Source organism: Leucopleurus acutus, assembly GCF_964270905.1.
Source record: "Leucopleurus acutus genome assembly, chromosome: 14".
Classification (NCBI taxonomy): Eukaryota; Metazoa; Chordata; class Mammalia; order Artiodactyla; family Delphinidae; genus Leucopleurus; species Leucopleurus acutus.
Genome location: NC_139156.1, coordinates 30,348,146 through 30,360,327, shown reverse-complemented (window position 1 = coordinate 30,360,327; position 12,182 = coordinate 30,348,146). Strand labels below are relative to the sequence as shown.

Here is a 12,182-nt window from a genome sequence, read left to right as displayed (position 1 = left end):
CACCCCGAGAGTGGCCACAGCGCCAGCCTCTGCCTGGAGGGCAAGGGGTTCCCCCGGAGGGCTGCGTCTCTACTCAGACTGGTGAACTCGCGCTTTTGGAAGCGTGAAAATAACTAATGAAGACGAGGAATCGAAAAATCGCGAATGTTTTCGTGGGAACTGAGGTCGAGGGCCCCGATGTGGTTGAAAAACAAGACTTCGTTGGTCCTATTTAAGGCAGATTACAGAGCGCACCCCAAGCTCACAGTCAGCAGGACTCCTCATCGGCGTGACCAGTCCTGGTGGCGCAGCGTGCAGTTCCACGCAGTCTCTCCGGGTCCTCCAGCCTGATGACCATGTGGTCACAGCCCACGCTTCTTAGGATCGCCGAACGCCCAGAGGACGAGGATGATCCCAGTTACTTGCTTTACCTTTCCAGGGCTGGTTCCTGATCCACTTTGGGGGAGAGGAACCTGTGTAGATCCTTTCAGGGAGTACCTCAAACTGCCAGACTTGAAATTTTACGACACTTAAAAAAACCCATCTCGTGTATTTTGGGGTGCTGGTTCTTGATACAAAACACGCGGCACCGGGAAAGGACGTTTTGGGGAATTGAATAGACGTAACCTTTTCTCTGCCCCCGCTTTGCAACTGCCTGAACTTCTCTGAGTGGCGGGGGAAGGCGGTGCGCCTGTGATGCTGATGGGAAGTGGGGCCGACAGGTGCTGGGGAAAGGGGAGGGCAAGGCGCGGAGTTGAACCCTCGGTCCCCTCGAAAGTGTATTTTCACAGCCTGTCCGCCCCTTCTCGGGTTCAAGATCACTGTTTCCTGGGGGCACACGAGATTGCGGGGCTCCAGCAGGGGAGAGTCGCCAGGTTCCGCCTGTACTCGGAGTAGAGCGCGGGGTTTTGCAAGTGCTGGAGTCTCCTGAGGACACGCGCACCGCTGCCACCGCGGGTGTGAGGAGGCGGCGACGTGCTGGGCGCCGGTGCCTCCCGCGGGCGGCCGCGCCCCGGGCTTTCACGGAAACTGCCCTGAGAAGTGGCCTCGGGTCCCTTCTCTTCCCCTCGGCTCTGCTGTCCTACTCTAGCGGGTGGCGCTGGCGCTCCTGGGGGCCCCGAGCTGGGGGCTGAGGAGACACCACGTGATGGGGCACTCCAGGGACACACAGCCTAGCACAGCAGCTTATAATGGGCTCTCCGGGGCCTTTTGCAATAACAGCTGCAATTCCCGGGATAGATGGAGTTGATTTCCTCCCTTTGCCCCTCCCCCAGCCATGCCAGCTCGCCTTTGTAAGTGAAGGAAACCGAGTAGAAAATGTGACCCTCCAAATGGAGAAGCTGCAGGCTTTGCCATTGTGAACCTGGTGAAGTGCTTGTAACATAACATTCACTCATTCTGAAGGATCTAAGACGGTATTGTTGGTGTTTTAGTTTTATAAGATTCAATGGCATGTTCATCATCCAGATGTGGCTATTGACATACCTACACTTCGCAGCGGAGTGTCTGGAATTGTGGCTATCCTGATTATAGGATGTTAACTTAACTGAAATATCTGTTTTTAATAAATGCGTTGGGTTTTTTGTTTGGTTTTATTTTATACTTGTCGTCGGTGGGAGAGATGCACAGAACACGTTTCTCTGATCTCCATAAACATGAAAACACTTGAAATCCTTGTCAGCCTGGCTTGTGGATGGTAATTAGAGCGCCTTTGTGTCTGAGCAGCTCACTAGTTAGACAGGGCCTGCGTGGCTGGGTGTGTATTGGTGCTGGCATGAAATTAAATGAAAGCGAGGTCAGGTTTTGGACCAATCCCATTCACTAAAGCCTTAGAGCCTTCCGGATTACTAGTCAGTGCTGGAGAAGCTCCTTCTGACTGTATTAACAAAGGACATCAGATCAGTCAGTCACTTCAGAATGGGAGGCTTATCACTTTTTTCTTTCTATGGCCATTAAGTGGACTTGTTCCACAAGGTGGCCCTTTAGGCTGGGGCAGCCCTTGGTTAGGGACTGCTCAGGACGCAAACCTGCAGTGGGAAAGCCAACTGGGAGGGTATGAAAGGACTCCTCCCTTTGCCCTTGGCACGTTCACTCCCATTCTCTCCCTAAGCAGTGATGGAACAGCCCATCTCTGTCCCTCCTGTTCTCAGTTACTTTGGTCTGTTTCCTCCAGGAAGGAGCCATGCTGGCAACAGGATATCCAGGGTTCAAGTCCCCTTATTAAATGGGGACCTTGGGCAAGTTGCTCAACCTCTGTGAGCTTCGGTTTCCTCATCTGTACAACAGATGAGACATGAGATGATGAGAAAAAGGCTCCTTGTGACTGGCACATCCTGGAGATGAATAGTCCAGTCCCTACCCCTTCCTTCCCAGGACTGTCCCTTGGTAGCCAATTGACTGGGTCCTCGGTTTCTCATAAAACAAGGGCATGCTGTGATCCCACAAGTGCTTTCTGGATTGAGTGCTGTATGATTTAGAGACCTGATTTTCTAACTCCCCTTTGGACTCAATGCCTGTTGTTATACCTCCCCATTCTCTCTCTTCAAATACACACACAGACCCTGATGGTCTCTGAGAAGTACCTCCAGAACACACCAAGCCAGCCATTTCCCACAACCTGCCCAGGGAGGATTGTGGAAGACTCAGTCCAGTGCCACCCAGCAAAGGAATGGTGACTATGGAGGCTCTAACACAAACTGAGGAAGGGGGGCCTCTAACAATGCAGTGGGCTACCACCTCTGAGCTCTGAGCGAAAGGAAAGTGGTCAGGTGCCGACTTCCCCTGGCATTGGAGGAGCCCTGAAGTCCTCACTTCTTAGATGAGGTGGGATTTCCTGGAGGTCAAAGAGTTAGGAGCAATCCAGGGCCAAGATGGCCATGATTCAATGCCACTGCCCCAAACGTGCTGGCTTCTTGTAATGATTGGTTAAGGCTAGACTCAACCATAGGGTTCACGTAATACAACCCCTTCCTTCAAAAAGGAAGACTGGAGAAAACTATGCCTACTATGAGGTGCTTTAACTGCACTATAACCCTGTAACCATCACAGGGTGTAAACTGTCCATCTTTAAAAATCCTGCAAGATCTTACTAGTCACCCCCAAGACATCTTTTGGAATAAGTCAGGGTTTACATAAATGATTTTAAAAAGTTATTAGACCATTTTTCCTTGGTGGTCCAGTGGCTAAGACTCTGCGCCCCCAGAAACTAGATCCCACATGCCGCAGCTGAGTCTGCATGCCACAACTAAAGATCCTGCGTGCTGCAACTAAGACCCAGTGCAGCCAAATAAATAAATATTAAAAAAAAAAGTTATTAGACCATTTTATAGGTGGAAAAATATTCCAGGAAGGGGGCAGTGCAGAGTGACCTACAAAGTCATTTACGAAGTCAAAGGCCTAACAGAACCTAGAACCCAGGTCTCCGGCCATCCAGCTCAGGCCTCTTTCCAATAGCCTGATACCATCATACATAGTCCAATATTGTTCACTGCAGAAGTCCACACATATACTACAATGTAAACGATACCCCTGCAGTTGTCCAACATGATGATCCTGCCATTGGAACCCTGGAAAACCATGCCCCAGACCCCTAGGCTGAGCTAGGGAAAGCCAGGTATGCGGTAACCATTTTCTTATGTTCAGCATCCTATGAAGACAGCTGGCCACAGAAAATGGCCTGGGTAAGATAAAAGACCAAAGCTATAAACTCAATGAAAAAAACACTAAATAAACTAAAAGACAGAAATTGACAAATAAGTGATTTGGAGAAAAGAATGCCACACCTCACAAAGAACTCCAGAGTCTGCCACCCCAAGATTTCATTCTAAATTAGGCATAAATGCTACAATATTTGAATTCTATTTTACCCTTTTTTGCTCTTTCCTTTTCCAGCTCAGAAGCAGAAATATGGAGTGCACATCAGACACCACTTCCCTATCCAGCAAAGTCTGTGTCAAACCCTGTGATCCCTACCTTCCAATCAGGAAAGAGTTACCCTGGCAACCAAATTACCAACTCACTCAATTAGCTCCCCCCTCTTCCACTGATGCTCAGTAATCACAGAATGTCAGCCCCGGGAGAGCTCAGCCTTCAGTGGTCTAGTGCTACCCCCTCATTTAGAGATGGAAGCACAGGGAGGTTTCCACTCTGAGGTGCACTCCATTTGAACACCAGGAAGGCTGGTGCAGACAAAGCAGCAAAACTCTCCCACGCAGCGCTTCCTCCTGGTTTTCCATCCATAACTGAAGGGAAAACAAATGACCTGCCCATAACAATGTGTCTCAGGAGGTGTAATAGATAAGAGCGTGGCCTCTGCAGGCAGCCCTGCATTGTTAGCTGTGTGATTTGGGACAGGATCCTTAACCTCAATAATCTCAATTAACTCACCTGCTAAATGGGGATAAGTACAGCACCTACCTTGAAGAATCCGGTGAAGGTGAAATTAGATCATGTATGAGAAGCAAAATAGCCAATAAACACTCTTATAAAACAAAACATCATTCCTGGAAGCTACTGCGTTAAAGCCACTACTTTAAGTCTTTTGTGGAAAATCCTGCCTTTTATTGACTTCTTCAATATGTTTCTTAAAAGGCATAAACCTGTTTGCTCTGAAGTTAAGACGTTTCTTAAACATGCACCCCTGTTGTATAAAGTGCGAAGGGAAGAGTAGAGGAAGGGAATAATCAGTCTAGAAGAGGTTTAATCAGAAAAGGGTGGAGATCCCCTTCAAGCCAAACCTTGAAAACAGCTCAGGACTGGGACTCGTAGAGTAGGGGCAGCAGGAATATCACAAAGGGGAGGTTTGGGTTTCCCTGGTGGCGCAGTGGTTGAGAGTCCGCCTGCCGATGCAGGGGACACGGGTTCGTGCCCCAGTCCGGGAAGATCCCACGTGCCGCGGAGCAGGTAGGCCCGTGAGCCATGGCCGCTGAGCCTGCGCGTCCAGAGCCTGTGCTTGGCAACGGGAGAGGCCACAACAGTGAGAGGCCAGCGTACAGAGGAAAAAAAAAAGGGGGGGGTTTGTGGGGAGGGCATTCTGAAGCCACAGCTCTTAACTCCCCCATTCCTATCAGAAATCCTTCTAAATCAAATTCAGTGCTCAGCTGTAGGTCTTCATGCCTGCCCTGTCCACTCCCATCTATAATTTGTACTGAGAAAATTGTGCAACTTCTTCGCAGGAGGTGATCTTCAAGTTCATTTTGTTCTCACTCTTCATTTTATTTACTGTCATTATAGGGTTATCTCAGGGGCTCATATGTGAATGTCTTCTTTTCTCAAAGAGTTTAGACACCAGGTGATGAGGGTCTCGGCGCAAAAAGACAGAAAAAGACAAGAAAGGAGACATTTCGAAAAGAAAACCCATAGTCCTCAATACAGCACCAGGTAGCTGTTAAAATGCAGGCTCTGGAGCCAGACTGCCTAGGTCGCAATCTCAGCTCTTTCCTTTAAAGCTCCTTCCTGTGACCTTGGGCAGGTTACTAACCCTCTCTCACCTCCCATTCCTTGTCCGCCAAGTCTGATAATAATAAAGTTCCTGCCTCATCAGGTTGTGATGATTCATTGAGCTAATGCTAGTAAAAATGCTTAGGCCACTGTCTGAAACATAGGTGCATTTAGTAACAACACCTGGGTATTGGCATTTAGTAAATATTTGCAGAGCAAACAAACGGGCAACTTCAACAGAGTTGTGGAGGCTAAGAGAGTGCTTGGGGCACAGATGATGAATTGTGGTGCCTAGAGGAGAGGATGGGAAAGGAGGGACAGCAACTAAAAAGGGAAAACAGAACCAAAGGAAGCTTTGCTCAAGCAGGAGACCTGCGCTCGTCCCACTGTGGTTGGAGGACCGTGGCAAAGGGTGGAATTGAAGGGAAGATGCTATAAAGGATAAGGCTCCTAGAGGGGGCACGAAGGGATGGGGCGCTCACTCTGGGTAGGTTTGAAGGGCAGGGCTCAGGGAGACCTTAGAGGTGGTTGTCCCCTGTGACAGCACTCTAAGTCACAAACTATCCTACCACAGGGAGGCCAGGGACCAGCTGGCTGTTGAAACAACCTTGTATAACCCTTCACGCCTGAGATGGCTGGGTATGTTTTCGTGTGAAGGAATCCTTCTTCTCTGTACCTTATGCTACAATAGAATGAAATCTAAATCTGATACCAAGGGGTTTATTAACTGCTCCGCTTTATCAATTAACTGACTCACAGGAGGTAAAATTCACCACCCACAATTGATAGGCTGTTCAGGGAGTTTGTTTGACTTATTGATTTGGGTGGGTTAAAAAAGAATCACAAGCTGGTTATCATCTTGTTACCTTTGCCCTGCCTTTTGCCCGTTTCTTTTTTTACTGTCTAAATTAGATTCGGTTTCCTAGGTTTTCCTGAAAATCCTCCCCAGACACCGGAGTCATAATCACCTTTCTCCAAATGCACCATAAATAGTCCTTCTTTTCAGCTGGGTTAAGCAGAGCAAGAACTCACAGGGCAGATGTTCGAAACACACTGCTTAACGGTGCTGATAAAAAGAAGCTGAATAACTTCAGGATTAAAGAAAAACAGTGAAGGTCACTGAGCAAACTCTGATTCCATATACCCTGGACCTGACCACGGAGGGTATACATAGTGATCACATAGCTATAGCTCTGCGTTTGTGTGTGTGCACCTGTGCATGTAGACACACATACCCAACCATCCCTTACAGTTCACCCTTCAGCCTCCCTTGGCTTCTCTGGGTTCTACTATTGGTCTTTGTAAAGTGCTTAGCACAGAGCCTGGCACATGGTAAGTGCTACGTACATTGGCTAGTGTTTTTCCTTCCCAACTGACAGCATCTCCCAGGCTCCGTCCACCCCTCTTAACCCTAACTGCCAAGTCTTTATCTTCAGCCCTAATCTCTCTTCCAACTCCTAATCACTTAAGAGGCACCAGGCTGCGGTCCCTGTAACTCCCCACATGAAACTCCTAATCAAGCCCCTCCCCGACCACACACACTCACACAACCAGCTCCTTGCAACTTCCCTATTACTCTTGTCCTTCTGGACTCAAGACTTGCAGAATGTTACCAGGGAAACCTAGACCTTGGATTCTTCAGAAGATGGAGTTGTCTCAACTCTGCCCATGCCCATGTCCTCAGTTCTGTGCCCATCCACTCCAAGGGACTAGGGATATCCCAGCTACAATCATCCCTGGGCCAAGTACTAGGAATGGGCTATCCCAAGCCGCAACACCTTGGGAACGGCCAATGCCTCCTTTGCACAGACACTTCCCCAGGCCCAGGACTCTGCTCTCTACAGCCTTTGCAAACGGCTGATCGGTAGCTGGGGCTGAGGTTCATGAGGAAATGTGTGGGTAGGCTCAGACAGGAGGTAAGAGGTTCAGCTTAAGAGTCATGAGTTCAGATCCTGTTCGACCACCCACAATTCCTACCCCTCCCCATTGTAAAGAGTGAAGGGCCATCTTGTAAAAGGTGCCTACCAGGGCTTCCCTGGTGGCGCAGTGGTTGAGAGTCCGCCTGCCGAAGCAGGGGACACGGGTTCGTGCCCTGGTCTGGGAGGATCCCACATGCCGCAGAGCGGCTGGGCCCGTGAGCCATGGACGCTGAGCCTGCGTGTCCGGAGGCTGTGCTCCGCAACGGGAGAGGCCACAACAGTGAGGGGCCCATGTACCGCAAAACAAAAACAAAAACAAAAAGGTGCCTACCAGGGTTCCTGCCCAAACAGGGCTCAGTCCCCTTTCTCCCTCTCTCCACCTCGCTTCTCAGCTCCTGAAGATCTTCAGGTCCTGTCAGTCTACAGTCACCACTCTAATTTCATTCCTGAGTGCTGTCCTGGCCATGTTGCAGACCCAGAAGACAGCTGCATTGGGTGAGACCTCACCATCTTGGCCCTATGCCCTCATCTTACAGACTTGAGGTTCTAAAAAAAGCAGCCATCTACCATTTGTTATCTGTGCCTCTCTTATGCAATTCCTATTACCTTATGCGAAGGTCTTGGCCCCAAACCTGCTTATGGGTTCTTCCAGGATGTCTGAAACCCTGCCTCATCCCGGATCCCCAGCGCCTTGCACATATGTAGCTGGCCTGCAAGAAAAGTTTGAAAATGGTGATGCTATTGTGTTGAGGCATTTATTGGGTCAAGGTTTTTGTGGGATGCTCTTAAGAACTTTAATAAATCCAACATGGGAGAAAATGGTGTCAAGAAAGTCTCATGGAGGTGGTACAGCATGACTGGAAGCTCTGGTTGAGGAAAGCAGGAGAAACTAGAGCCACACTGCCTGGGTTCAAATCCCAGCTCCTTAACTTAAAAGGTGGTGACTTCAGGCAAATCACTTAATCCCCTGGGCCTCGGTGTTCTCATTTATAAAATGGAGAAAATAGTGCCTACCTCATGACGAATAAAGCCATGACATAATGAGATAATGATTTAAAACACCCAGAACAGTACCTGGCACGTGTGTCAAGTGCCAACCCCCGGAATGATGACAGCAGAGACAGACCATCTGGAAGGTGTGTGGAGGTGGCCTTCTGGAAGTTCAGGAAAAGGGACTTATACAGAAGCAAAAGAGGTGGCAGTGACTTGTGCTCACAGTGGAAAGGAAAGGGTGGCTGAAGTGTTAGGGCACGTGGGGCACGCTGAAGAGACAGATGGGGGCCACTGAAGGAAGAAGGGCCAGTGGTGGCAGCAAGAATCAGCAGCTGTCATTTTATAAGCCCTTACGTGTCCCAGACACCTCAGGTCCTCGTTTTACCCTCCCAACCAACCTATGAAGTATTACTGTTTTATACATGAGAGGAGGAAAACGCACAGAGCTGTGACTTGCCTACTATGACACAGCTGCTGAGCAGCGGGGCTGAGTCAAACTGAGTCACTGAGCAGCCTTCCGCTGCAGCCCGTGTGAGAAGGTGCTGGGCAGGACAGGTGCCCCTGGGGCTGGTTAGCAGAGCTGGGCTGTACCGAGAAAGGCTTCCTTGTGGGAAAGGGCCCCAAGCCTGGGGAAGATAAGACTGAGGGCAGAACCAGGAGGGCCACTTAATTAACTGAACCCCCATCTGCTCAAAACACCCCATTTTACAACTACCAAATACACTGCTATAAAACCCTATTGTCTTTCCCTAGGCCACAGCTCAAGACTGGGTCAGTCTCAAAGGAGAAAATAGGCAGGCTCTGTCTAAACCCTCACCATTCTTCAAACACAAAAAAATCAGAAAATTCACCTCCCTCCACCCTCCTCCAGATACAGCAAATCGCTTGGCCTCTTGCCCTCCAGCCTAGAAAGTTTCTGGACTATGTTCTTACTCCAAAAAGGGCGTGAAAGCCCACCTAGCATGTTTTTTAAAAACCTGGACTGAATTTTCTGATCTTGTGGAACATCGACCCAGAAGCACTCATCGACTGCAGCTCCACCGGTCTCCATCTCACACCTCGACCCCAAAGTCCCCTCTCCATCACGACTTCATTATGAAAGGTGTCCCCTCTGTGCTTTTTCCCCCACCTTCCACCAAAAAGCCAAAGCATGCTCCAAAACAAAAACCAAATTTATTCAGCAGACACTTTAATTAAGAAATCCTATAAATCAGGACCACCACAATTTCAGACACTCCGGTGCGAAGTGTACGTCAATAGCTACATCTGGAGGATGAACAAGCCATTGAATCTTTTAAAAAAATTAGTTTAGCTCCTTTACAGTTTGGGGGTGGCACCTTACTTAAAGCACCGTCAAGTTTCATACGGGTAAAGCCTGCGGTTTCTCCTCTTGGAGAGTCCCATTTAAAAAACGGTTTCGGTCACTCACAAAGAGCTGGTGGCAGAAGGAAACTGAGGGGTGAAGACCCACGAAAGCTCAGACCTATGGATCCACAGGGGACCAGAACAGAGCAGAAAAACAGCCGGGGTCTCATCCATGCAGTGAAGACATCAGAAAGGGTGGAATAAGAAAGGCCAGCCGGGAGGACAGGAAAGAGACATAAGACATTGTTTATGCCTGTTTCTGAGAAAGCTCATGGCACGGCCAGGAGTGGCCTCACGGGAGGAGGAGGAGCTCTGGACAGAAGGAGAGAACAGAGAAAAAAAAATAACTCTCCTCGCACAGCCCTCTCCACCTGTGTGTCCTCTGGAGACGCTAGGAGGTGGCGAAGCACAGACAGGGCTCTTCTTGGAGCAAGAGAAAAAAGACACAGCGGTCAGTTAGCTCTCCCAGGAAGCCCACAACCTTCCGTCCAAGCACACCGTGACCTTGAAACACAGGTGGCAAGGTCAAGTCATTTAAAAGTCCACATCCACCTCGACCCACCTTCAAAATTCTCCACCTCCCTACCCCCGACAACTGGAGCTCACATCTCCCACCTCGACCAGTCACCGATGTGATGGGAGAAAGGGGGCGGGCGATGCCAACCCACCCACCACCAAGCTTTTACATTCTTCTTCCCTCCGGAATTTCTTTGCACAGCAATTGTAGCACCATTTTCACTAAGTTCCTCCACCGGAAAATAAAATGTATTCGTGTCATCAGTTTTCAAGTATTCTTACAAAGCCCTCGCGATTCTCGCCCCTTGGAGCCGTATCTTTAAACAATCCAAGCACACGACACCCCCAAGGGTTAAGTCAGGTACAAGTTGATGCAAATAGCTGCCATAGTTCTCCCAGTTTTATCCCAGGTTCCTGTCCCCGAGGTGGCCGGGGAAATTCTCACGCGACACGTACGCGCCCTGGCCCGTGCATTTCTCCACGCTCAAGTTTTCGCCGACAGCCTCGCCGGGGCGGGTAACTTCTCGGCTTGAGGTCTCTCCCCACTAGCCTCCTTGCAGCCTAGGCGGTCGCTCCCAGGACGGCAACGGCGGCTTCAGCTCAAGGTTGGGGAAGGCACAGGACGCCGTTGGGTCCCCGCAGCGGCTTCTTCCTCCTCCAGGGGCCCAGGGTCAGTGCAAGGCGCCGGAGGGCTGAAGGGCGACAGGGTCCGGTCGGCTGCGGCTGCCCCCGGGTCCGGGGGGTACCGCGGGGCCCGTGGCTGCCACCGCGGCGACGGCTCGCTGGAGCCTCCGCACGGCCTCCTTGATGAGGTTCCCCGAGAGCACCAGCTGCTGCAGGAGCCTGTGCGGGTCGTCGTCGTTGGCGCGCGCCCCGGCTGGGGGCCATCGTCGCTGTTGCAGGCGGCGGGAGGCGACAGCGCCCCGCAGCCATCCTCGCCGGCACGGCCCGGGCAGCGCGCTGGGGCTTGCGGCGAGCTCGGCCACAAAGTAGGGCGCAGCCCGTCCCCGCACCCGGCCACGGTCCCCGAGGGCGCAGCGCAGGGCCCCCGGGGGCGCCGGACCCCCAGTCTCGGCCGAGGCGGGCGGCAGAAGCAACGGCAGAGCCGGGGCTCGGGCCTTGTCCGCCCGCACCACCGCCGGGGGTCGCGGGAGCTGCAGTGGCGGCCCCGGGGGCGCGCACGGGGAGGCAGGGCGGTCCTGCGCCGCGTCCAGCTGCAGCGTCTCGCCGATCTGGGCCACCAGCCGGTCCACCTCGCCCGAGCCGCCCAGAGTCACCGACTGTTCCAGTAGGAGGAAGCTGTCCTCCTCCTCCTCCTCCTCCTCTTCCTCGCCGGCTTCCTCTTCCTCCTCCCTCCGGCACGGCATGGCCCCCCGCGCGGACACCCGGAGCTCTGCGGGAGTCGCCGGCGGCTCGGCTGCCCCCGGGGCTCGGTGGGCCGCGGCGGAGCCGGGCGCGGTGCTGAGGCCGAAGCCGGAGCCGGGGCGGACGCGGAAGCCGGAGCCCGCCAGGCACTCTCACCGCGCGCCAGCAGCCGCGGGAGCCGGAATCCTACCGGCTCTGGTTGATTTGTAAACAATGGGTGACGTTGCCTCCGGGCCCTACCACCGCGCCGGGGCAGGGGGGACAAACGAGGAAGTGGCGCAGCGCGGGCAGTCACGGGCAGCGCAGGGCCGCGGCCGGAGCCTTCTTGTGTCTGCGCCGGGTGTTTGCTTAGGAGGGGATCTGGGGCATGGGGAGAGCTTCGTACTTCCCCGACCGGATTAGCAGCACAGGACTATGGAGACTCTGAGGTGGCCACGATTGGATTCTCCCACTAACGGACACACCCACCCACACACCCAACCACTCATCCTCCGACGCTTCCTCCCTCCCCACGTGTCAGCAAGACTTGGGCGGCCCTGCTCCCCCTCCCGCGCACCCGCAGTCAGCGGGGCCCGGGAGTGGTGGGGGAGGGGCGGGCCCTGTGAC

General features: G+C 52.2%; 1 protein-coding gene across 1 annotated transcript; it reads right to left on the bottom strand.

Moving 5' to 3' along the window:
• Positions 1-9,501: 9,501 nt before the first annotated feature.
• Positions 9,502-11,578, bottom strand: FRAT2 (FRAT regulator of WNT signaling pathway 2; the record flags this gene model as incomplete). The annotated part of the gene is made up of 1 exon (XM_082854319.1): positions 9,502-11,578. One exon carries the CDS (start codon positions 11,576-11,578, stop codon positions 10,883-10,885), a length of 696 nt encoding a protein of 231 aa, XP_082710445.1. The 3' UTR covers positions 9,502-10,882.
• Between the last annotated feature and the right edge of the window lie 604 nt (positions 11,579-12,182).